Source organism: Neofelis nebulosa, chromosome 4 (genome assembly GCF_028018385.1).
Source record: "Neofelis nebulosa isolate mNeoNeb1 chromosome 4, mNeoNeb1.pri, whole genome shotgun sequence".
NCBI classification, from domain to species: Eukaryota; Metazoa; Chordata; class Mammalia; order Carnivora; family Felidae; genus Neofelis; species Neofelis nebulosa.
In genome coordinates, this window is record NC_080785.1 from 113642383 (window position 1) to 113668932 (window position 26550).

Below are 26550 nucleotides of genomic sequence, written 5' to 3' on the forward strand. Positions count from 1 at the left end.
TGGCAGGATCTGGGAGAAGGTGTCCCAACGAGCCCTGAGAGAGAGCAGGACAGGGCCAGGACCAGCCTGGGAGGGAGGGGGCAGAGCTCACGTGCAGAAACGTGGGGAGAACCCTCCCGGCTCCGGACGCCGGTGCACGCAGGGGGCAGGGGACTCTGGGGGGGGGGGGGGGTGGTTACCTCCTGGTGCCGCCCCCGGATGTCCAGGATGTCCCGCTTGGTGACAGACCAGTGGAAGGTCAGGCCCGGCACGGCATTGCCAAAGGAGAAAGGGTTCTGGCTGTTGGTGATCCCAGTGATGTAAACAGGCATCTGCAGGAGAGAAGCCAGGCCCGTGACCAGCAGGGTCCCACCGCCAAGAGTGCCCCCCCAAGCCCTGGGGAACCTCCAGCAGCCCGGGCGCTTTCCTGTCTCCTTTGTGCAAGGGGGGCCCTTCTTCCCTAACCAGAGAAGGGCCTGGCACAGGGGCGAGAAGCTCTGGTGAAATAGCAAATGAGCAAACAAGAGACAGAGCCAGCCCCTCTGCACGCAGTCCTTCTTGAGCTGTGCACGTCGTCTCACCTTGGCTGACAAGACCCCCTTGGTAACGTGGCCCCCTACAGCTCCAGGGGGCCTGCAGCCCCCCGGGCAGCCCAGCCCAGGCCACCCTGCCATCCGTGCCTCTGCTCCTCTCTCAATCTAGCAGGGGCTCCCTGCTCACGTGGAATGGGCACAGGTGGGGTTCACGGGCTCCCTCAACCCGTGCTTCCTGAGTGCCCACCAGGGGAGGCAATACCGCTAACGGGAAGAATGGACTCCATGCCAGGCCGCCTGGGTCAACTTCCAGTTCTGGCACTTACTAGCCATGCGACCTTGGGCAGAGGCCATAAGCTTCCTAGGCTTTCATTTCCCCACCCGTAACATAGAGACTGACACCGGGAGCCACCTCACAGCTTGTTGATGAGTGTCAAATGAGTCACCGCACAGAAAGCCCTGAGGTCCTGCTATCCAAGCGTTGGCTCCTGTTCCCTGCCAGGTGCTATTCCAGGTGTGGAAGGGTGACAGACTCGGGGGAGGAAGACACAGGCATCACTCAATAACTGTGCTGAGGGAGGGGGACCCAGAACTGGAGAGGGGTAAATGCTATCTATGCCCACGAGGGCTTTGCACTGGGAGCGAGAACACACAGAATGCCTGCGAGGCCTAGAGCAGGAAACAGTAGGGCTCCGTCCTAAAGCTCAGTCTGACCCCAGAGATAAGCGGGGGTTGAGCAGGAGAGGAAACAGCGACCTAGCAGCGACTTCCACTCCCTGCAAGCTCAGCCTGAACCAGAACTCGGAGCCTGAGACCCGCCAGGGGGCTGCTCAGACAGCGACACCGGCAGCAGGTGCTGGAGGGGTCCCCGTCTCACCTGGGTTCCCGTCCTCATCCGAGTGATGGGGGCACGGATCCTCACAGCCTGGAGAAGCAGCACCTCCACCTCCACGAGGTCCTAGGGAAAGGGCTTTGGGCTCAGGCTGGCTGGGGCAGGGGGGTACTATCAGCCAACAACAGGTGTTTCACCAAGGGACCCCTCCAAACAGGGAGGCTCTTGCCAAGGCCAGCTTGGGAGCTGCATGGCTGGAAGGTGCTCACGGATGTCCAGCACCACCCTCCTCTTCCCAAGGCAGCCTGGTTTTGTGGGTGGCTCACCCCACACAGATCTGGCCACTGTTCCTCCCGTTCCCTTGGGGCTCCCAGCCTTGTCCTCTGAGCCTGCAGACCTATTAGATGGAGTTGTTCCGGGTCAGCACCAGAGAGACTAGGGGGCAGTGACCGGACACTGTTCTTCTCTAGGTTGGGTGGCCCTCACAAGACAGGAGTCCAGATGCTCCTGACCCTAAATCTAATGTGTTATTCTCCATCAATGATCAGGGTGTTGGGACAAATGCGGGATACAGATAGAGTCTGGTTAGAGCAGACTGTATATTCTCCTTCATTCTGAAGTCTATACTCTTGTTAATCTGGTCAAAGATTAACCTTATCAGGCTTCTTTATAGTGCTATTGACTCTGTTGAACCCAGGCTACTAAAACCCTTAAGCCTTTTTTATATACTGAGCCCACCCTGTGTCTTGTGATCCGGGCTAATGCCTGGCATATAGTAGGTACTCAATAAACACCCATTCTCTTCCTTCTCTTCCTTGCCTTTGTCCCTTTCACTGCCCAGTCTCCTTCTGCCAGTCCAGGCCCATGCTTTGGCCATGGGTGCTGATTCTATGATCTGGTTTAGAAAGATGAACTGGGAGCTTCTGAGCAGAACCCCCTACACTTTGTGGACACGTGGGCCTCAGGCTGAACCACTGCCTGCCTGGGCTCTAGGAGGTGGATTTCAGATGGAACTGCTGGCAAAGTCGCTCCACCTGCCCAGGGGTACCAGACCCTCCCCCAGTTCCTCTCCCACCCCGCCCGATGACAGACACACGGAGAGAGGTGGCCCAGTGAGGTCAGACCACAAAGAGAAGTGGGATGCCTGGGTGGCTCAGTCAGTTGAGCATCTGACTCTTGGTTTTGGCTCGGGTCATGATCTCACGGTTGATGGGTTCAAGCCCCACATTGGGCTCCATACAGACAGTGGGGAGCCTGCTTGGGTCTCTCTCTCTCTCTCTCTCTCTCTCTCTCTCTCCCTCTCTCTCTCTCTCCCTCTGCTCCTCCCCTCATTGCACACTTTATCTCTCAAAAAAAAAAATTATTTAAAGAAAAGAGAGAGAGAAGTGGCTGGGAGGGAAATGCATGGCCATCAGCTCCTCTGGCCATAGTTCCAGCCAGCTGCCATCTCAGCCACCTGGGCCCCCAGGAGGAGAAAAATAGGCTGGTTCCCGAAGCCCTAATCCTTTCTTCAGAAGAAAAGAAAAAAAAAAAAAAAAAAGGCAAGGCCTCGTTGGTCCTTCATCTTCTCCTCCAAGACGTCTATCTGAATCCTGCTGTATGCCACAGGGCAGATTTCACATTCCCGACACTTTGTCTTTATAAAAATCAATAGGTACAATCAGGGCATCTACCTCCACGATGCAAAAGGACTTTGTGGCTTAACCGGTTACTTGCAGAGACACTGAAACTTGGGCAAACAGGAGTAAATCAATGAACTCAATGTCAGATCAAAGTCAGCCGCAGGGAAGAAGGGCACATCTCCAGGGCTGTGCACAGAGCCAGCTCCCCTGGGTGCCCTGTGTTCAGATGCTATGAGCTCATGGGAGCTCATGGACTCCTTCCAGGGGGCCCTGAATGCTGGACAAGGAGCAGGGTGACAGGGTTCGAAAAGGCTGTCCACAGTCACGTTACACAAAACAATGCTCTTCTTAGAGCCCAGATTTCTGGCACGGTCATGTCCACACTGCAGTCTCCCCTGAGACGCTTCCACAGGGCACCGTCAGGGAGAATCCAAGCACTCTGAGCCCTGCTCAGGAGGTGGAAACCATCTCCCGTCTCCCTTCAGGACCCCGGTGAGGTCTCTACCCCCTGGGAAACAAGGGAAACTATCGGACTTAGAAACCGACTTTCACCCGCCTAGTGTCAGTGCCACTAATGAGGGGCAGGAAGACCCTCCTGGGGGGAGGACTCCCCTAGCTCGGCCTTCCATTGTCTCTGCTGATCCAGAAAAGCGCTTAGCAAAAGTCCCCGAGTCCAGCTGAGAGGTTTGGGGGATAACTCAAGTTCATTGCTGCGTGATTTAGGGTCTCCTTTTCTCCTGGAAATAGAACTCTGGGTCTGAGACACTACTGATGTCCGATCGTCCACATGCTTAGAGCAGCCTGGCTACGCACACCCCTGAAAACACACACTGCGATCCACGAAGCGTGTCGGAACTAATAGTAACCCCTTTTCCATCAGAATGTCCCCAAGCCCTGGCCCGCTAGCTTTGCCTCAGGACCGTCGTCTGGAAACAGGGTAGCCGTAGACACCCTGGGGCAGGGGTGCTGAGAGAACTAGAGGGCTGCAGGCTGCGTGACCATCATGCACTGGAATGTCCCCAGGGCAGGGACGGGGTTGGAGACCAGGCCCTGTCCCTTAAGGAGCAGCTGGGGAGGGGCGCCTGGGTGGCTCAGTCAGTTAAGCGTCCGACTTCAGCTCAGGTTATGGTCTCACGGTTTGTGAGTTCAAATCCCATGTTGGGCTCTATGCTGTCAGCACAGAGCCTGCTTTGGATCCTCTCTCTCTCTCTCTCTCTCCCCCTCCACCACTTATGTGCTCTCTCTCTCAAAAACAAACATTAAAAAAAAAAAAAGAGCACTTGGGGAGACTCAGTCTGGAGAATTCTGAGCGATCTTGGGGGGCCCCAAGTTGGCCAGGCTGGCCCTGGTGGGGGGTCAGGTGGCAGACAGGGGCTGTGGACTCAGAGGGCAGAAGCAGGACCCTCAGAGAGGGGTGGTCCTCATGAGCAGAGCCAGAACCCAGTTAACAGACTTCCTCCCCATCCCAGCTGACCAGCACCCCAGCTCTTAAGGGGCGCAGTGCACCCCAGCACTAAGAGGGCTCATGCCCAGGGAGGCTTCGGAAGCACCCACGTCCAGTGGAGCCCACGCTCGTTACCTGAGACACGATGACAAGCTTGCCGGTCTCAGCGTCCACGGCCTGCACGACCCCAGACACGGTGCCATTGCCGACGGCCAGCCCCCGCACCAGCCCGGCACTGTTTACCACGGCAACGGTCTCATTGCTGATGGAGAAGAGGATGTTGGACTGGGGCTGGGGGCCACCCTCCGAGGTGATCTGGCGTAGGAAGAAATAGCAGTGCCCATCAGCCCCCGCCTCATCCTCAGGGCTCAGGGCCCGGAGCGCCCCATCTTAGCCCTCTGGCGCCCAGGAGGGCAGGCCAGCCTGGAGCTAGGCAGGGGCCACGGGTGGGGGTGGGCGAGCACGTGGCCTTTGGTTCCTACCTGCATCATAGCCCCGATGATCAGCGTCACCTTCCTGGGTATCAACCTAAACGGGGGAAAGACCTGCGTGTGGAGACACAAGAGAGAAGGGGGCCATCGTGTTCCAAGCTCGCGCAGCTGGGCAGAATTCACCCCTGAATATTTTCAGGGAGGCACGGTGCCTGGACATCCCTCCTCTGTTAGAAGGGACTGGCGAGGGCCTGGGGTCCTGACCAGCTCTGGGCGGGGGGGTGGGGGTGGGGGGGCTGAGCGCCCCCCCCCCCCAGGATTTCAGCCCGCCCATGGGCCTGAGGATCTGTGGTTCTCAGGGGCATGTTCTGTTGTTTACAACGATGCTTCATTTCACCAGATATGAAACCCCATGAAAAGAAAGACAATTTTATTCATGTGAGACCCCTGCGTAGAGCAGTGGTTCTCACGGCACGGTCCCCTGACCAGCAGCACCAGGGTCACCGGGCAATCGTTAGAAATACACATTCTCCAGCCCACCCCGGTCTATGAAACCAGAATGAGGCAGGGCGGTGGGGGGGGGGGGGGGGGGAGTCCTGAAATGTATATGTTAACAAGTCCTCCAGGGGATTCCGATGCACGTCAAGGTTTACATTCCAGTGCCTTCAAGATGTTCCATTTCGCTGAACTTCTCCAATTTCTACTGATAAATTGCCTGAGAATAGTGCTCTACTTCGATGCCCTCAAAACTTCTCAGATGAAGAAAGAGGGGTGTGGGGGGTCAAGGACAAGGATGTCCTGGTCTCTGCAGCACAAAGAAGCCCAACACCATCGTCCTGCACCCCCCCACAGTGCCCGCCCGGCAGGAGCACAGGAAGAGCCTGTGCAGTGAAGGGGTGTGGCGGTCGGTCGGCCGAGGGGCTGCTTTGTGCATCAGGATTAGCCTCTGCAGGGCTGAGCTATTTATAGCAGAAATGAATTCTTCTTCACCAGAAGAAAGGAGCCCTTCCTTCTAGAGGCACGAACCAGAACCACCAGCTCCGGCACAGTTTAATATAAAGTCTATTCGCCCCTGGGTGGACGAGACCCGTGGAGGACGCTGGCAGGAGACAAGCAGCTGATGGAAAAACTTGGCCGGGAAGTTTTGGCCAGCGGGGACTGGGAGGCTTGTGTGAACACCTAATGCCACAAGACGAGTCCCAAGTCACACACTGAGATGACTGCGGGGTGCCCCAGAGCTCCCTCACTCAGGACCTGCTTGCTCCAGGAGCTCACGACAAAAGCCCACTGCTTCTAAGGGCGGGTTCAGACCGACTGTCAAGATGGGCTTCCACACAGGAGCCTAAATCTGCCCACGGCTTCTACCCAGCCGCTCCCTTCTGGCACCAAAGGGTTTCAAGAGTGTTCTTCCACTCCCCGGCTGTGTGACGAGCGGCTCCCTTTCTCTGAGCCACGTCCTGCCCACTCTGTCCCAAAGGGAGGTAAAAGTCACTCAGATCCCTCCCTCTGAAGCTGCCTCCCCAGATCCCTGGGACTGGTGATGGCTCCCTTTTAATCAGGGGACATTGCAGGGTATAGATTTTAACCTGGTTTCTCCACGGCAGCTTCCTGGGCTACCCCCATAACTCCCTGGCCCGCCACAGAAATGACACACTTCCCACCCCATGCACGCATGCAGTAAGGGCAGGACTGATCCCACACAGGAAGGTGGGAAGGGAAACAGCTTTACCTCAATCTGCTGCGGGGCTGAGTTGATTCGCTGTCCAGCTTTATCACTCACAGTTGCGGTGAGGCTGGTCTGGCCAATGGCCACACCGTGGACGCGGAACGTGGCGGTATAGTTATCAAGGGCTTCATCGAGGGCCCTGGAACAGAGGGAAGGGCTGGGACTTCTCCCCTGGACCTGCCAGTCCTGTCCCTGTGATGCCTTCCTCTGACCCCTAGGAGGACTCACACCAATGTAATGATCTGGGAGGCTGCTCGGAGCTTCAGGTCCATGAAGGTGAAGTATTTGGCCAGGAAAGGCTTCTTGTGAAAGTCCAGCACCCGGACATATGCCTTGACCGTCTTCCCAATCTCCACCTGCATCATAGGGGACAGAAACTCAGGGTAGCCTTTGAATGACCAGTTTCATCACCTACTGTACCCTAAGGCTTTCTGTGAAAGCGTCATCAACCTTAAACCCACAGACCTAGCTTGAACTCCGGACAATCAGCCAATCAACAGATGAAAATTAATTAAGTGCCTACTGCACACAAAGAGCTTTGGGGATCCTTAAATGCAAAAATTATGCTCTCTGCTCTTAAAGAATTAAGAATCTAGTTAGAGTGAAAAGACACAGCCAGAATGGCATACAGTAGGAGTTCCATAAGTGCTCACTGACTGAACAGCTCACATCTGGCACCATATAATACGTACAGTAAGAACTTTAAGATACCAAGAGTCAGAAATGCTTAGTGAAGAAGTAGAACTCTGATCAGCAAATTACCAGTGGAAGTAAAACCACAGAAGGAACATTTGAGGCGGTGTGAGAGAATATTGGCTTTTCAAGCACTCTAAGCTGTTCGAACATTCCCCTTTTAATTACTAACCATTCTCTCCAGTCAGGAAGATAGGAACCTGACAGCAACCCTCTATAAGCCTGGCTGCAGCTCCTTCAGGTATTTGCAGTAATAAAAATTCCCTGTTTGCATTAAAGAAAAGCCTAGACCTATTACGCATTCCTTTTGCAAAAGCACTTGGCATAGCTCATTTTACTCATTTGCTGATGAGATTCCAAAACCCTCACACTAGGGAGAAAATTCACCATCGGCAATGGGTATGCCTGGCCAGTTAGTAACTACACCAGCTAGAGACCGAGAGTCCCCAAGTCGGGGCTCACGAGGAGACGACGTCGGGTGGGATTCGCAATTGAGCTTTACCGATGTCAACTGGCAGGAAGAAGTATAACCTCAGAGGTTGCTTGACATCACACACGCGGAGTGACAGAGGTGAGACAACATCATAAGCTCAAAGCAACTTGGCGGGGTGGGGGTAGGGGGCAGGCGGAGCTGGGTACAGGGACTCAGAAACAGGGCACGAGGAAGATAACTCCCACAGAAACACCGCTCTCCCAGCCTCTGTGAATCAGCAGCGAGGGGCCTTTTAGGGAGTGGCTACTGACCTTGTCAACCACACGGACGTACAGCTCCTGAATGTCCGAGACGTAGACATCGGCCTTCGCCGGGGCTGGGAAGGCCAGGCACAGGTCATGGATCATGACGGTCGACACGCCCGGGAGCAAAGGGAACACCTGGAAGGTTGGAGTGGGGCTCAGTCCTGCAGCCGCTCATGGCATCGGCCCATTGCCCATGGGACACCATCTCCAGGAGACGGCTGGGCCAGGGCTCAGAGGAAGATCCTAACCCAAGCATTGCCCTGCCCACCCCTCGCCATGAGCCCCCACTGCCGACCAGGGGAAGTGCTTGAAATGTAAAATGGTAGAACTGGGATGGATCTCCGAGAGCATTTACTCCAATTTATGAGAAGGAGAAAACGGAAGCTGCTTAAAGCAGGGCAGTCGATGGCCACGGGGCACAGAGCAATTCGGAGGCAGAATGAGGATTCCAACCCGGGATTTCCCAGCTTCTGTGCAGGCCACTGCCTCTGCAGCTCCGGTGACGGAAGAGTGTCATGCATGACATAGCTCCTTTCCAAACAAACCTCTCACTCGGAAGTCCTAACCTGACCTTGCAGAATCTCAGAACCTGCAAAGAGACCATAGAGGCCACCACAGTCTCAAGGTTTAGCTCTGTGAGTCTCATTCATCTCTGCCTCAGCCGTGCTTGACGTAGAGACCTGGTGAACATTCCGAGGAGATGGACACACCCGGGTTACTGTGTTCCGGTCTTCACTGCAAAGACCCCCCCCCCCCCCAATTTTAAACCTCCTTCTTTCCCTATCTGCTTCCTGGGACCACACGTTCAGAAGCATCTCTCCCCAAATAAACTGCACCGTAAGCACTCTCCCACGCTGTAGATGCACTTGTAGTGACGTGTTGTATTGTTAAGGCGTGTATCTCAACTACGTGGTCTGGGGGCTGGGCAAGTGGGGTACGCCACAGAGCTGGTGGGTGAATCCAGAGCGGCGCTTCCTGTCTCTAACCCTGGCTTTGCTGCCTGCAGCTTGTGGTGTTACAGTCATGGGGGGCAGGGGATGTTTACAGTGAATGGTTCAGTGCTTGCAAAGCTAGGATTTCAATATCAAGAACCAGTGGGGGAAATAAAAAGCAGATTTCTGACCCTAATGAGAGAGCCAGAAATGATCACATCATATCCAGGTTAAAATCCTTCAAAAAATGGGGCACCTGGGCGGCTCAGCTGGTTATGTGTCCGACTTCAGCTCAGGTCATGATCTCACGGTTTGTGGGTTCAAGTCCCACGTCAGGCTCTGTGCTGACAGATCGGAGCCTGGAGCCTGTTTCGGATTCTGTGTCTTCCTCTCTCTCTGCCCCTCCCCTGCTCACACTCTGTCTCTCTCTGTCTCTCTCAAAAATAAATAAGCAGTCAAAATTTTTTTTTCTAAATCCTTCAAAGACTGCCCAGAGAGTGAGTCCAAATCCTTAGCCCATCCTGGAAGAATCTGGCATGAGCTGGCCCTTGCCCATGGCTCTAATGTCACTGTAAACCATGATCCCTCACCACTGTCAGGCTCCAGCCACAGTTCTGCTCTGTTCTCCAAAGCCAGCTAGCACCTGCCTGCCTGCAGACCACACAGTCCATCTTAATGATCTGGGGTTCTTCCCCTGCACCCTGTCTTCACCTGCTGGCTCCTGCTCATCCTTCAGGCCCCTGTTCAAGCATCCTTCCTCAGAAAAGTCTTCCCTGACCAGACAGCTAAGAGCTACCTCTGTTCACTTCTCCTAGTGCAGCTTTACTGCATATAATTTGGCCATGATGGAGACCGTGGTCTAGTGTCCATCCTCCCTCAGGCTGTCTTCCTGCCAGCTGTAGCCTCAGGGCTGAGCCTGGCACCCAGCACAGTACCAATAAACATGTACCAATCAGGTCAAGATCCAGGATCACAGCTCTAGGTCGCTGCAGTTACAGCAAAGAAACCTGACTTTCCAGCTTGCTTCCTTAGCTTTACTTTTAGCTTTGCTAAAACCTAGAAATTCTAGGGAAAAAAAAAAAAAAAAAAGTCTGCAAACCCCATGTACCCTCATCTCTTTGGGAAGTGCTGTGATCCAACTCCTTCAATGCACATATGGGGAAACTGAGGCCCACTCAGGACGGGCACCCAGCCTTGGAGGGGCAGCACTGGGGAGAGAACCCAGGTGCCCAAGCTCCCAGTTCAGGGCTCCTTCTGCCACACTCTGCCAGAGCAACCAAAATGGAACTGTGGACAGGGGAGGAGGGCGGGGCCGGCCGGAAAAGGCCAGAGCTGAGGCAGGCCCCAGCCCCATTAGCAAGCTCGGCCAAGCTGGAAACCCTGCCGGTGTCATTGAGCTCAAGGGCACATCAACCCGGATGAGGCGTGCCTGAGTTATTCCACACGATGACTTAGAGTCGATTAACAAAGATCCCGTGGCGGAAATCACACTCGCCTTCCAAAGCGATGCCTGTGCAATTTGAGCCATTGCCACACGAGTCCGGAATGAAATACAGGCCGAGGAGTGGGGTCTGGAAACCAGGGGCCTCCAGTTTTGCCGAGGACGATTCATCCTGGCTTATTCTCTTTCCCTCAACGGAAACTCATTTAAAAACTTGAGAGAGAAATGAGAGCTTTCTTTGAAAGCCTAACGCGAGGCTCCGATCTAATCCTCCTGCAGAAGTTATTGCTGTCAGGACCTGGCGTGTCCTTCACAGCGCGAAGAAATTACACGTTGCACTGGCTGCTGAAAGACCCGCACAGGGGAATGCATGGAAAGCTTTCTCGTTTTCTTTTTTTCTCTCCTTCAAAAGGACCATTTTGCACATTTTAAACAAAGACGGAAAGTGGCGAGGGGAAATCAATTCGTCTTCCGCTTGATTTCCCAGAGGCTGGAGGTCCGGCCACCTTCCGGGTGACAGACGCGGAGACGCTGCGTGGCCTGGCCGGCCGGCCTGCCTGCTGGCACCCATCAGCTCGCCTCACCCCCCCTGAACAAAGCTCTAAGGGAGAGAGTTCACCAGGCCCCTTGGGAGACGAAGAAGCTGCTCTGGGGGAAGCGGGGGGACCTGCCAGGCAGCTGGAGGCAGAGTGGGGGCCTGCCTCACTGCAAACTCTAGACTGTGCACGTCTGTTTCTGCAGGCATTCCAGGTCCACTTGCTTCTTGACCGACATTGAGGCACAAGTATGAAGGAGAGGAGGAGGAGAAAAATCCAAGCCCAGAGCGAATTCTAATTTCCAAGTGTTGAAGGTGCCACCTGAGAACTTCAGCGAACACTGAGCCCAGAGGAAAGTCCTGTCATCTCTTCAGAGGCGATGAATGCATTACTGCTCATTAAGACACTGTCAGTGGCACCGGAGGCAGCTCGTGAGTGGGCTGGAGCTGTGACGTCTACTGGCCCCCGTCAGGCCCCGAGGGTCTGCCCGCATCATCCCGGTTCCTCGCTTCCCTGGGCCCCCACACACTTCAGACTTGTCCCTTGATAGGTAGCATTCATAGAAGAGTAAGGACCGTATAAATATTTCCACACGTCACAGGAGCCATCAGCTCCCGCTTCCTATTATATAGCGTGCTTGTCAATGTTGTGCGGTGGGTCAGGCCGTGCCACGCAAGCACTGGGGTCTGTGCCCCCGACTGGATGCCATCGAGACCCCGAGGGGGTGACCACGAGCCCATGAAGATCACAGACACCGAGAAGAACCCTGGCTTGGATGCTGGGTGGAAATCCAGCCAGGGACCCCAGCCAGCCCTATGCCTTCCTGCAGGGCCAGGACTGGGACGGGTACCTCTGTCCACGGGTCACACTCAGGGGGAAAGCAGGACACACCCAAGTTCAAACCCTGAGGCTCGCACCTGCTACCCGCCTCATCTTCCTTCCTGACGCGCTTCCACAGACGTACAATGTCACCATGATCGGCTATGCATCACGGGACCAAGGAAATGGGCAGAAACACTGTGGCTCATGAGGTGTTCCCCACGGACTCCCAGTGCCTGGACCGGGACCAGGCACATGACAGGCACCAATCTTTGCGAGATGAATGCGTTAGTTACAAGTACAAAGTGCTTGGCGCACAGTAGGGCCTTCCCCGCTGCTCTTATAATCGCATGATTATAAGATCCTTCTGTTGGAACGACTTGGTTTGAAATATAAAGAATCGGTGAGAAGAAAGAAACCCTAAGTTTAACTTGGGTAAACACTCCTAGGGGCAACCCAGCTAAACCTGAAACGAAGGCCCCTTGCAGAGTTTTAGGGGGTGTGAGCAGAATTCCGCACAGCCCTCCATGCATTGTGTGGACATAATAGCCTCCACAATGGGCCTGGTGCGTGAGCTCCGCGGCTGCCTTCCAGAGACAGACGCTCAGAAGCCGAAATACCCAGAAGCCATTCTTGCATCCCGAATGTGTATCAATAGGAAAGAAAGAAACATTTTCTGTGAGCTAATTGAAAAACTCCTGTGGGCTTTCTTGTCTCTGTGATTAAGGGAAATGAGAATGTTGCTAATTAGCAGCTGGAAAATGCCAAAGAAATGTGTAAACGTCCTTCAGAAACAACCGTCTGAGAGAAGCTGCTAGGATCTGTCACAGATTGTCAACGCTCCATGAAAAACTTCCCTGGCAGGTTACAGAAGAGGCAAGGGGGAACCGGATCCCAATCTCCACCTCGAGGTGCAGAGGTCTCTGCACAGGTGATGGGAAGCAGAGACACCAGGGCTCAAGGTGCCTTCAGGACACCTTCTGGGGCAAAAGCGACTCTTGTAGGGCCTGTCACACGGGCTGCTGCTGGTACATCCATAGTGTGCTAGGCTTGTCCTGTGGGATGTCTGCACTGGGCACCGTGTCCCATTCCATAAGGGCCACGAAGCAATGAGACATGCGAGCAAAGGGCCAGTCCACAGGCAAGAGAGAAGGGCTATAGCTCTACTAGAACCATCTGTAAAATGGGGACATTAATATTTGTCTTGATTGGAGAATCCTAGCATCTGTTGCTGAGGGGGACTGCACAGGGAACTGCAGAATTGTAGGACTGAACAGGGGCTCACAGGTCGCCTGGGGAAACTTGCCTCTGATGCTGAAATCCCATCTCTAGTCTTCCAGACAAGGGTCCCAGCTCCCATTTGGTTGCCTCCAGAGACGGGGCACTCACTACCTACAGAGGCAGCCCAGTCCAACACAGGCTCTTCAAAGCATTTGTTCTTGGAGGAAAGTTCTCTCTCTGGCTGTAGGTTTATCCTCAGGGCTTACTCAAAACGTATGGTGTGAGGTAAATATGAGTAAAGGGGCCCCCAAGTATTGTTGGCACTGTGCACATTTTTCTGAACTGCAACTTCCCTCTTCTTTATTTTTTTTAATGTTTATTTTTGAGAAAGAGAGAGAGCGAGCGAGCACGAGTCGGGGAGGGGCACAGATAGAGAGGAAGACACAGAATCTGAAGCAGGCTCCAGGCTCTGAACTGCCAGCACAGAGCCCGACGTGGGGCTCGAACTAGTGAACTACGAGACTTGAGCCAAAGTTGGACACTCAACTGAGCCACCCAGGGGCCCTGAAACTTCCCTCTTCCTGATAACAGGGGAGTTATTTTTAATTTCCAGAAGTAAAGCAAAGCAAGGCATATCTCAAGCAGTCAGAATTATTTACGATTTGAGCTTTTCCTTTTAATATGAAGGATGTGACAGCAAACACTCATTTACATGGCAGGAGGGATGGCCAGGGAATTATTCTTTCTTTCATAAAGGGAACAAAAATGCTCAGGGGACAGCTTCCTATGATCTCGGGCTTCTAGCAGCACACATTTATTCCCAGGTGCTGAGAGATCGTGTTTTCTTGTTCTGATTTACGGCCACACACCTCAGAGGTCCTGCCATGTGAGACTGTGCCTCTGAGAGGAACAGGAACATTATGACGTGTTTCCTCACCCTTCACTGAAGGGCCATACCAGGGAAAAGCGTCCTTTCCACAGACAGGTAAAGACCAAGGCCGACCACTGGAAGAATGTAAAAAAATGTAAAAACAAATAACAAAAACAAAGAAAAACCTCAACTGTCCTCAAAAGACCCAAGCCACCAAAACTGACTCAGGGGGCACCTGGGTGGCTCAGTCGGTTGAGCATCCGACTTCGGCTCAGGTCACAATCTCGCGGTCTGTGAGTTCGAGCCCCGCGTGGGGCTCTGGGCTGATGGCTCAGAGCCTGGAGCCTGCTTCCGATTCTGTGTCTCCCTCTCTCTCTGACCCTCCCCCGTTCATGCTCTGTCTCTCTCTGTCTCAAAAATAAATAAACTTAAAAAAAAAAAATTAAGAAAACAAAAAAACAAAAAAACTGACTCAGAAAGAAACAATGTGAATAGGCCGATAACAAACGAAGAGACTGAATTTATAATCAAAAAACTACCCACGAAGGAAAGATGATGGCCCAGTGGCTTCACTGGTTAATCCTACCAGACATTTAAGAGTAATTACTAGCTGGGCACCTGGGTGGTTCAGTCAGCTGAGTGTCTGACTTTGGCTCAGGTCATGACTTCACAGTTCACGAGTTTGAGTCCCACATCGGGCTCACTTGCTGTCAGCTCAGAGCCCACTTCAGATCCCCTGTCCCTCTCTTGCTCTGCGCCTCCCCTGCTCTCTCTTTCTAAAATGAATGAACATTTATTTTTTTTTAAAAGAGTAATTATTACCAAGTCTACATAAACTGTTCCAAAAATAAGAAGGAACACTTCTAAGCCATTCTGTGAAGCCAATGTTACCCTGATACCCAAACCGGACAAAGAAATCACAGAAGAGAAAAGCATGGACCAGCATCTCTTACAACTCTTAACGACACAAACCTGCCAAAATATTAGCACACGGAACCCAGTTCCATATAAAAAGAACTATATGTCACGATCAAGTAGCGCTTGTCCCAAGAATGCAAGGTTGGTTTAACATCTGAAAGGCAATGAACACCATTCATCATATCAACAGAATAAAAAACAAAAAACCACATCAATATTTCAAGAGACACAGAGCATTTGACAAAGTCCAACACTCGTGTGTGTGTGTGTGTGTGTGTGTGTGTGTGTGTAAAAGCAGGGAGGAGATGGCTCAACCGTCCGGGGTTTCTGTTTGAGGTGATGAAAACGCCCCAGAACTGACTATGGTCATGGCTGCACCTGCCTAGGAATGTATTAGACACCACTGAATTGCACACTTTAAATAGGTGGACGGTATGGCATAGGAATTATACCACAATATTAAGCTGTTGTTAAAAACCAACAGAAAGGGATGCCTGGGTGGCTCAGGCGGTTGAGCGTTGCACTCTTGATTTCAGCTCAGCTCATAATCCCGGGGTTGTGGGATGGAGCCCTGCCCTGGGCTCTGCACTGATCATGGAGCCTGCTTGGGATTCATTCATTCATTCATTCATTCTCTCTCTCTCCTCCTCCTCTGCCCCTCACCCCCCCTTGTGTGCTTTCTCTCTCTCTCAAAAACAAAAATAAAAACCTTTTTAAAAATAACAAAAGGCCACTAGAGGCACACCGCAGCTGTCCCTTAGACACAGTCTCTGCTTTCCACTCTGCCACAGTCCCCACCACCCCCTACTACTCCCTGACACTGAAACTAAGCCTCTCCCACACTTCCAGGTACGTTCCTCATGGGAAACCCTGCTCATGTCCCTCATTTACTTTCCACCTATCCCACTCCAGAGGCAAATAATTTCGTGACACCCGTGTCAAGATGGTCAGTGAATGCAAACCGAGAAAAGGACCTCTGGAGCTGCCCAAAGGCAACAGCACAGTGGCAATTTAATGACACAACTTAGGTGTCATGTCTTTGTTCTTGGCCACCTACATTTATGACTTCTGGTAGTGGTCTGATACGTTCTCTGACACATTCCGTAGTGAGTTTATTTTAAAGGAAGTTCGGTTTTCATAACTGCAAAAATAACTCATTGTGCAGATATGCAGACATTTAGGATACTGGTGTTTGTTTTTACCCTTTGCTACAACTAAACGGCTATTCAAAAAGAGAGAGAGAGAGAGAGATTTAAACAACCAAAATGCTCTACAAAGAGAGAATGGCTAAGTACAAATGACAGCATAGAAATAATCAGCCAGCCTACAGAGCAACACAGGGTGGGTGGGAAACTAAGGGTGTAACCAGTGACCAAAGCAGAATACTAAGTTCTTCCATATCACAGGCACAGCTAGGTCAATATTTGCAAGAATAGGAAGAAGGTCAAGAAAGGAATATGGAAAAACACAAAATGCAGGTACATCTTTCAAAAGCAATCTTCCTGGGGGGCCTGGGGCGGCTCAGTCAGTTCAGCGTCCAACTCTTAATTTCGGCTCAGGTCACGATCTCACAGTTCGTGGGATCGAGCCCCGTGTTGGCCTCTGTGCTAACAGTACAGAGCCTGTTTCCCACTCTCTCTTCTCTCTCCCTCTCTCAAAATAAATCAGTAAACTTTGTTTTAAAAAAAAAGCAATCTTCCTTACGGTTGTCAGACTTGTGTTTATATGATAATGTTTTAATTCACAGACTGATTGACAGGAAACCATTAGCTAACTAAGAGTGTGGGTAGTTTGCAGAGAAGGAACAAAAGTCACAAATGATGGAAGTTTCGTGAACAATGAATCAGAGACTCTAAAGACGTTACAAGTCGCATCTGCTGCGATGGAGCATCTGCTTCTGACACAACCAATCTGATAACCACAAGGCCACCGGACGAGGGATGACAAGGACGGTGGAGATGGGCCCGTACTCACCGTGGCCACGCCCCTGGTCTCCTGGTAGGTCACCTTGATGATGTCTGTGGTGCTGGTGTTGAGGAAGAAGTAGCCAGAGCCTTCTCTGATGTGCAGCTCAGCCTGCAAGGAAGGGTGGGCCTGGGTGTCGAAGGCGAGGCCCCCCCCGTGGGCCACACCCAGGTGGCAGATGGAAGGGACCGTACCTGCACATCGGGGTGGTTGTAGATGGTCACCTCTTCCGGGCTCACCCTCACGTCCTCCACCAGGATGAGTTCTATGGAGGCCGACACAGGCGTGAGAGGGTCGTGCTGAAGGGGTGAGGCAGTGCTATTAGATCCAAAGGCAACGGCCCAACCCTGGCCAGTCTGCGGGTCGCCCCCCCCCACTGACCCCTGCCCTGAAGGAGCATAGAAACCCCAGGTCCTGGCGTCACCCCAGGGTACTCATTATGTTGGGGACATAAGCCCCAGTAAAACCATCATGTTTCAAGCCCAGCTTAGAGGACACATTCCTTTGAGGCAACCAGAATTCTGCCAAGGCCGGTGCCCCACCCCAGGTGGCCCGGCCCCATGAGAGTGGTGATTCCCACGCACTCCAGGAAAGTGGGGGTGCACAGCAGATGACCTGCTGCAGTGCCCTGTGTGAGGGACGGGGACACGGGCAAACAGCATATAGGTGCTGAGAGGAGGGGGCGTGGAGGCGTCCTCACGGGGGGCTCATGGGGGATGCAGCACAGCCCTCACTCCCCTGGGTGCTGCCCGTATCCGTATGCGAAGCTGCTGCCTGTCCTTCCAGGGAGACTGCTGGACCCAACCCGGCCCTGTACTCACCTGCTTCAGCACCCGTCCCCGCCCAGCCCTGTGCTAGCCCTGGGGGTTCGACAGCGATCCTCAGGCAATGATGCAAATTTAATCCAATGTCAGGATTACATTATAAGGGACAGTAAACGAATGGCCTGTGTCAGCGCGTAGGACAGGTTGTGAAGGCGACGAAGGGCCAGGTAGGCGCAAGGGGGGTGGGGGGGGACTCTCAAATGAGCAGACACCCAGAAGTGAAGGCGTGAGCAGTACTGCTAGAGAAAAGCCCACAGGCCAACGAGGCTAAGTGCAGATGCCCTGGAGGGGGAGGCCCATAAGGCCACCCACAGCCAAGGGACTCCCTGTGCAGGTGGGGACAGACGACCTCGGGCTGAAGCCACCAGGGGCGTACAGGTGTGCTCCTTCAGGGCCAGCCTCAGTGCTGCTCCCACTGGGGTCTCCACCCCCTTGCTCCCCCCCGACCCGGGAGACAATTTCAAGCCCCGTCTGCTGGAACTTAGGGTCCCTTGGAACCCCATCCCACCCTCTCCTTCCAGCCATTATCTGCTGCCTTCACCCTACTCAAAACCCACGTTGGTGTGGGTATCATTCAGCAGGACCGCTCTTGGGGAGCCCTTCCATGCACCCATTTGCCACCCAGGAGCAGTGCCTCTGTGGGGGGCCCATGAGATGCCAGGGTGGGGAGGCTCGGATCAGTGGGCCTTGACCCAAGCGTATGCAGACGATGGCAACAGTCTGTATGTGCAGGGATGTCTGTACCATACCAGGGGGCGCACAGGGGGATCTGAGGCCTTGGGCAGCTACTGTGTGCCCAGGGTTCAGGGACTGCTTCCCAGAGGCTGACACTGTGGCTGAGCCTAACAAACAGGAAGTAAGGGAGTGAGGGGACAGCATTCCAGGCAGCGGGGACTGGAGCTGCAAAGGCACAGAAGCCCGAGCCACCTGGGCACAACCTTGGGCGGAGTCTGAGGTCAGGGCCACGGGTGGGGGGCAGGGGGAAACAGGCTGGACAGACGAGGCTGAGGGCTCCCAAAGCTGTGCGCCGGGGCCTCGAGGTGACAGGACCAGACTGCCTGAATGCCAGGCGTGTGGGGCAGGGGTACTGGCGTCCAGAAGCCAGAGGGAAGGCGCTCGATTCAGGGATGGGTTAGTGAACAGAGGGTGCGACCCAGCAAAGGGACTCAGGACACTGGGAGGCCAGACAGGATGCAGGCAGACGCGGGGGCCTCCCCGCCACCGGCGGGCCTGGGGACGTACCGGCTGCACCACTCTGGCCGTGCTGAGGTGGGACTGCTGGTAGCCAGTCGCGGTGGCGGAGATGGCTGTGGTTCCCGACGCCTCGTGCACCGAGATGGCCTGCAAACCTGAGTCCAGGGAGAGGAAAACAGGTGTCGGGTTTTGCCCCCTGCCTCCCTGTGATTTGCAGTCTTAAATCTCCATAGTCCTAAACATACATCACTGAGTCTGTTTAAACTGCATGCACCATAAGAGTTAGCGGGCCCTGAGAAAAAGGCCCACAGTGCAGCTTCGGGGAGCTGCACGGGACTCCATGTGTGGCTGCCGAGGGGTCTGTGAAGGCAGCATGACTCAGAGCAGCACAGGTCCCAGAGGCTGGCTGATCCGTACAACCGGGGATGGGAGACACACCTGCTGTGCACCCTGAGCCCGTGTCCCCATCCCTGAAATAGAGATTCCAGTTCCTGCCTCACAGAACGTCTGTGCAGGATCAAAGCAGAGGAGTGAACTTGCTTCCTTTCCGTTCTGGATAAAGGGGAGTCCCCGACGAAAGCCCCCAGCAGCCGCCAGCCCTCCTCAGCACCCCTCTCGTCTGTCTGGGGTTTCACGACACCCTGTCCTTCTGACCTGGGTCGTCGGGCTCACCACCCAGCTCACCGTGCAACTTCTTCTGGCCGCTCCCATCGTCCCGGGCCACCAGCTGCATGGGCAGGTCAAGGTTGATGCTGGCCAGCGACGGCCTGGTCGACTCCCACTGGATGTTCAGAGAGCTGAAGTTGTCGAATCTGCGGCCCTGCTGGTCGTAGGCGGCCAGGTCCAGCAGGGGGTTGCGGTGGCTGGAGACTGGAACCTGCGAGAAGCAAAAGTCAGATGTCGTGGCCAAGCCCAGGCCTGGACACAGCCACTCTTGACCATGCGGTGCACCCTGAACCTGGCTGACTGCCTTCGGAAGGGCTCCTGGCATCCTGGCGATGGAGGGGGGCAAGTCACTAACTACTGCTGTGCAGCGGTCAAGATGCTTCATAGGCTCGTCCAACCTGGTGTCTTAGTCCACCCCGTGGTCCTTTAGGGGGGACCGGTTTGCCCTTTCAAGGAGGCCTTGGCGATATCTGAAAGCATTTTTGATTTTTATAGCTGGGTGGGGGTGCAACAGGCATCTAGTGGGTAGAGGTCAGGGATGCTGCCTAACACCCTCTAACGCACAGGACAGCCCTCAAGAAGTAAGGATCTGGCCCCAAAGGTCAGGAGTGCCAAGGTCAAGACACCCCGCCTTAGAGCCCTCCCCCAGCCAGGCTGCTCTCTCCTTCCTCTCTTGGCCTCACCTTTCCAAATCCTTGCTACCTCCTCCCTGCCCCACCGAGCCCCTCCAAGAGGAAGGCTGCCCCCACCTGGGTTTCATAGGAACGCCAGTTACAACCTCCAAAATGTTCCAGAGCCATTCGGCTTGCAAGGCTCCTTGCAGAGCCAAGTTCTCACCTGATCCTTAAATATCCCAATGAGATGGGAGCTGTCATCCCTATATAAAGGGAGAGGAAGCAGAGTCCCAGGGAAGAAAAGGAACAAATAAAAGGCAACTCCGAGAATGAGTGGCACACCCTTCGGGGTTCGGCTCCAAACCCTGAATTACTAACCACTCTAACATTACCTCTTGTTCCCCAGGCAAACCCGCCCTGGGCAACCCAAGCCAAGTCGCCCTCCTTCCTCCCAGACGCTGCTTCATCCCCCACCCTCCCCGCCTCCTGGCAAGGGGGCAGGTGGGGCAGGTAGTGAAGCAGGGACCCTAGGTACATAGGCATCCGCGTCCCCCTGCCTGGCCTGGAAGCTCAGCCTGTCACCACCCCAGGCAAGCCAGTGAAAGTCACAACAGGGCCCACCTCCCAGGACTCTGTTTTAACCAAGGGTCGTATGAGACCATTTGCAAGAGGTCGGCTCACTGTAACAAACGTGCAGGCAGGGACACGGGCGGTCGTGTGCAGTGTCCCCCGGCGTACCCACTGATGCACGCACGGGGCCAGGAGCGAGGACCACACTGTTTTGGCCTTTGCAAGTTAGGAGTGACCTTATCACTTGCTTTGACCCGTGAAAGGTGAAACGGGACTTGACAACAATTCCGCGGGGAAGCCTTAACGGCCAGAACACAACCCGCCAGGGAGTGCCGCCTCCTTCTCTCTGCAGTGGCACCCAACCACATTCAACACACCCTGGAAGGATGGGAACAGCGACATGAAGCAGGGTCCCCCCGCCACCACGGTGCACACGCAGGACGAGCAAGAAGTGAACCGTGCTGTGTGAATCCACCGCGATCTGTGCTTGTCTGTTCCCGCAGCCTCGCCTCGCCTGTCCAGACCGATGCTGTCACCGAACTACCGACCGCAAGTCCTTCTAGCTCTCTTGCCCCCAGAGAACACTGAGCCCAAGCACGCTGCAGATTTTCACTGCAGGTCACAGCCCAATCAATTGGGGATGCTGGCTTCGGTCAGGAGCTACAACCACGGACAGGGACAGGAGTGGCCCCACTCTTTCCCCGAGATGCGTCCTGGGTGGGAAGCCGATGCCCTTCCCTCCCCCTGTGCTCCCAGGGAAGGATGTTAACAGTCTGCTCCAAGCATGCTTGGATCCTTCCAGTGGGCATCTGAGGGAACAGCATCATCCCCATTCTACAAATGGGAAGGTGGAGGCTCAGAGACATTAAGCAAGTTGCCCGAGGTCACACAGGTTTAGGGGTGGAACACCGTTGGTCTGGTTTTAAAGCACACAGGCCTCCCCTGTGACTGTGCAGCCTCCCCTGACCGTGAGGCCTCTCCCCGGTACACCAGTCAGGCTCCATCTGAGCTCCCGCTAATCAGTCTCCTGGCACACGACGGGTGCTCAGCCATAGTGAGCTGAACACAGGATGACCCGTGCAGAGGGCTGGGGTCAGGCCAGAGTCTGGTTCCACTTTGTCACTCTGACTGGTCAGCTCCATTCTGGTATGTGGCCTCGCCAATAATTTACTCAGCAAACACGTCTCGGGTGGCCTCTGGCTTTGGAGAGGTATAAAATTAAATTGATACTGTACCCAGGATGCATGGCAGGGATACAGCTTTCTCAAGGTCCCCTAGTGAGATCATAAATCGCAGGGGCCGTGCCCGATCGGCTCACAGCTCTGGAACTCTAGGGCTGATGGATCACACAGCAATTCTGTGTTTGAAGTCCATTATTTCCTGGCAAGCGGGATCTACGACACACGCAAGCCAATTCAGATCCGTGCTCTGCTGCCTTGACTGTCGTCTTTCCGTCAAGAGAGACAACCCCGCGCTGACCCAGAGGTCACAGCCAACAGATGGCCAGACACGGCTCACTTGGCAAATGCCCGACGTGCAAAGACAGGGAAGATACATATAGATCTGCCTGGTTTTTTCTTTGAAAATAAGAAGGTTTGACCAGCCTGGGGTTGAATGGGCTAGAGTCGAGCTGGGCAGACCGTCACTATGGAGGGGCACCTGCTCTCCAGGTCTGCACCACCCACCCCCCTACCCCCAGCCCCCTTTCTTCAGCAGTGCCCCGCTTGGCTTCTCCAGACGTTTGAGCCTGCAAGAGTCAGGGCCAGAAGGCACAGGGACACTGGCATGGTGTGCATGTTTCTGTGTTCATTCATCCATCACATTTACTGAGCTCCTACCATGAGCTGAGGTCTTTTCTAGAGACTCGCAGAGAATAAGATAAATATGTAAATTCTACAGCATTAGATGATGTGCAGAGCTTGGGGGCAGGGGAACAGGGAACTGGAATATGAAATGTTGAGGGAAGGGAGAAACTTTAGGTAAGGTCTAAAGGCTGAGGACTCCCTACCTGCAAGGGGTAACATTTGAATAAAAAACTGAAGGAGGCAGGGAGGGAGGCTTGGGGACACAGGAGTAGAGAGAAGCCAGAGGGACAGTAAGTTCGGGATGCATGCAGGGCACGTTCTGGTATGCTCAGGGTATGACAGGGTGTCCAGGGACAGGAAGAGCAGGGTGGTGGATTAATGGGGACCGGAGCTCAGAGACTGCGGGTTACAGAAGGGGCTTGGCTTTTGCTCTGGGGGAGCGGGAAGCTGTTGGCTGGGTCTAAGCAGAGGATAAGGTTAAAGTGTAACATTTACCACTCACGCTTTTCCCCTACAACCCTAGGGGACCGCTGTCACCCATTGTCATTCAAGGAGGAATTCAGGCCCAGCTGTCAGTGCCTACTGATGTCAGCTGCTGTCTGGCTTGTGACCTCACACTCGGTGGACCAGCAGAGCGGCTTTTCCAGAAGAGTCCAGACTTAGCAGGACTATACTCTTTATAAAGAGGTAATTTGTTAATACACAAAAGTGTTGGGGCGCCTGGGTGGCTCAGTCGGTTAAGTGTCCGACTTCAGCTCAGGTCATGATCTCGCAGCTTGTGGGTTCAAGCCCGGCATCGGGCTCTGTGCTGACAGCTCAGAGCCTGGAGTCTGCTTTGGATTCTGTGTCTCCCTCTCTCTCTGCCCCTCCCCTGCTCATGCTCTGTCTCTCTCTCTCTCTCTCAAAAATAAATAAACATTTAAAAAAATTTTTTTCTTAAATACATAAAAGTGTTTTAAAACGTGACCCTTTCAGGACATTCGCCTCAACAGCCCCCAAAGTCAGGAGGCAGAAAAGTCCTGAACACACAGATTTTCAGCTTGGGAATGACAGCCACCTGCTCCCTTCCAGTAACACCCAGGCCTGAGCTAGGGGTAAATGAGGCGTCATGGTGACAAGCCTCCAGAGGGGCTCTAGGCTTGGGGCCAGTTCTCCTCACCTGTCAAGAGGGAACATGGGTGCCCGGCCCCCACGGGGTAGGTGGGAGAATGCCCCGATGCTGGGCGCAAAGCGTCCTCATTTGTAACTGATGCTGTTGAGGCACTGACCCGTAAGGGACCAGCATTGGGGGCAGCAGAGGGGCTCACACGCCCATGTGTCTCCGAGCTGAGCAATCAGGAAAGCCTGAGAGAAGACAGAAGCCCACCAGAACAGCAGGAAGAAAAGCCAACTAAACTCACAGGGGACATGGAGGCCAAGAGTCACACGCCAGACAGGCAGGAGTGTTCCCAAGTCTTAGACACTGGAGTCTGGGACCTCCCGCAGAGCGTCAAAGAAATGCACTTCAACAAAACAAAAAGCCATCCTCCTGCTTCACCCACGGGGAGCCAAATCCCAAATCTCTCTGCAGGTGGTGGGAGAGGCTGCCCACAGAAACAGCCTCAGAAAGCTTCCGTCAGGTGCACAGAGGAGATGCGCTGAGCACTCTCAGGGCAAGCAGCAAAGAGGTGAGGGGCTCCCATCCCCAGAACGGGTCCCTCAGGAGCCACCAAGGCAGGGGGCAGCTGGACATGCCTTGGAGCAGGGGGAGCTGATCACAGGGCTGGGGCCGGGAGAAGAGAAGCAGCTGCGAGGACCAAAGAGGGGGCACTGAACTTGGGAGCCGGGCGGATGTAGGGCCTCTGGGACCCTGCCCACCTCCGGGCCTCATGGACAAACTCGTGAAGGGGATGCAATGAGCCTGGCCTCACAGATGGTCCGACGATGGGGAATAAGGCACACAGGTGAGAGCTGTGTGAGAGAACACACAACGGTTCTGATTGCTGCGTGGGCAGCAGGGATGCAGAGACCCCAGGCTAACCTCAGGGCCTTTGCACTTGCTGTTCTACCTGCCCGGAACACCCTTCCTTCCGCTCTTCTCGGCTGGCATCTCCTGACACGGTATGTGCCCTCCTCACGGAGGCCTTTCCTGGCTCCATCTGAAGCGGCCTCCCGTGGCAGCCGTCCCGCACCCTGCCTCACTTGCTCCACGGCGCTTCCCACCTTCTGTCCATCTTGCCTACTGTTTGCGGGCCTCCTGCTCTTGCTGTCACTTCCGTGGGGCAGGTGTCTCACCAACCGGAGTACTCCTGTATTCTAGAACCCCGAGTTCTGTGCCTCACACTGAGAAGGTGCTCAACAAATACACGGTGAAGGAATGAAGGGAAAGAAACCTGCCTAGTCTCCGCCTCTGTGAAGGGGCTGGGGGCTGGGGCTGGCCAGGAGGGTGTCCGTACCCCTGACCCTGAACAGCAGGGCTTCTAAGTCCTCCACATCTGTCACCCGATCTCTGGGTGTCCTGGCGTGGAGGGCTAGACTGGCCAGAAGCCCAGGTGCTCCAGGCCCGTGGGTTCACCTTCCAGCCCCACTCGTCAGAAGAACCCCCGAGTGACTTTCCTCCCCCTCCCACATTTACGTTTGAAACACAGCCCCCCGATACGTAAAAGCCAGACAAAAGCAGGCCCCGTGCACGGAGGGGAGGTGGCACAGTGCTGACCCGTCCTCGTCACCACACCCCCGCCGCCCCCCGCGAGAACTGCCCACTCACCACCTGCTTGTTCTGCTGCAGCAGCGGGCACGACAGGTCCAGCTGGGGGCTGGCGTAGACGGGCGTCAGGGTGAGCCTGGAGGGCGGGGCGCAGACGAACTTCACCACGGCGGGCTCCAGTGCGGGGAAGGGGTTGGTGACACTGGGCTTGTTCCCCACCGAGAGGGCGATGACCTGGCGGGGCACAGGAGCACTCAGGGTCCGAGTGCCTGCTCCACCGTGAGCCTGGCCTCCCCACCCAGCAACCTTGGACTCGGTTTGCTGCTCCGTAGAATGGGAAGGTGAGAGCTACCCCACCAGGGGGTTACAAAGGTCCAGTGACATACGTGTGGCAGCGTGCTCTTTCAACATGCGAGAGGCCTTCCCGCAGGGGCTCTGATACCCTCTACGAATGCCGGCCGAACGCCTCCTGCTCCGTGAGCCAGGGAGGAGGCGGATTGGTGATGCCTCGCGGCTGCGCAGGACCCTGTGAACACCTCATAGTTGACTGAGCAAATTCACAAGCCTGTGGATTTTCTAAAGGAGGAGCCCACACTGACTTTGGAGGATTCATCACAGTAAGGCGCAGGTGTGGGAGGGCGTGTGCCGACGGACAGAGAGGCCCGCATGGCAGCCGGATGGGAGAAGGGCCGTGGGGGGCCTCGGCCTGCACACCTTCCTTCTTGAGAGAAGCTCGGCTGGCCGCTGCAGAGGCCAAAATTAAAGGTGCCAGAAAAGAGGGAAGCTTGAGTCTGCTTTGAGAGCTGGGGCATCAGAAATCAAGCCCAGGCCCGAATTTTATGACCGCAGCTAACGGTCCATCCCCAGAGAGTGCCCCAGGCCCCTGAAATGACACGCACTTTCTTTAGGACACGTGGTCCGGCCCAGAGTCCCTCAGCCTTCCTGATCCCAAGACAGGACGGAGGGCGGTTTCCATGCTGCCCTGCAGGCTCTCGGCCTCCACCCCGACGTCCCAAGGAACTGAGACACACGGCACAGGAGTGGAAGGGTCCCGGAGGCGCCTCTGTTCAGAGGCCCAACCCCTATAGCCCAAGGGGGACGCGGATGAGCAAGCCGAGTCAGGAAGAAGAAAGTTCTCTAGCTTAGTTCTGGACTGGGTTTATCCTCATGGTATTACTTACATTTCTTTTACTTATTAGTTAAAAAAGACAAAGCCAGCGGGAATCAGGGTCTTTCACTGTGCATCTTTTCTGCTCACACCAAGGGAGTCTCAGTGTGGCAAGCTTCATAAGGGTACCTTGGGTGGGGGGGCGGTGTGCATGTGTGTTTTAACACCAGCTGGCACTATTAGACATGCAAAGGGATTCTCCACTTCCCTGAAGACGTGTGTTCTCTTTCTTTTTTTTTTAATGTTTTTTAAATTTTATTTTAGAGAGAGAGGACACAGAGTGGGGGAGAGGGGCAGAGGGAGAAAGAGAATCTAAGCAGGC

General features: G+C 54.7%; 1 protein-coding gene across 3 annotated transcripts in view; it reads right to left on the bottom strand.

Annotated features, from left to right (window-relative positions):
• The window catches only part of NUP210 (nucleoporin 210), a 109373-nt gene that overhangs the window by 23206 nt on the left and 59617 nt on the right, over positions 1-26550 (bottom strand). For 2 of the 3 annotated variants that reach the window (XM_058725847.1, XM_058725850.1), the window contains exons 16-27: positions 25121-25294; positions 19404-19596; positions 18768-18874; positions 16896-17000; positions 16711-16812; positions 8005-8133; positions 6796-6923; positions 6571-6706; positions 4893-4955; positions 4546-4725; positions 1390-1470; positions 180-311 (exon numbers count right to left, since the gene is read on the bottom strand). In XM_058725847.1, the coding sequence (XP_058581830.1) occupies positions 180-311; positions 1390-1470; positions 4546-4725; positions 4893-4955; positions 6571-6706; positions 6796-6923; positions 8005-8133; positions 16711-16812; positions 16896-17000; positions 18768-18874; positions 19404-19596; positions 25121-25294 (1530 nt within the window). The remainder of the gene's footprint in view (positions 1-179; positions 312-1389; positions 1471-4545; positions 4726-4892; positions 4956-6570; positions 6707-6795; positions 6924-8004; positions 8134-16710; positions 16813-16895; positions 17001-18767; positions 18875-19403; positions 19597-25120; positions 25295-26550) is intronic. The other variant, XM_058725848.1, reaches the window with a different exon arrangement.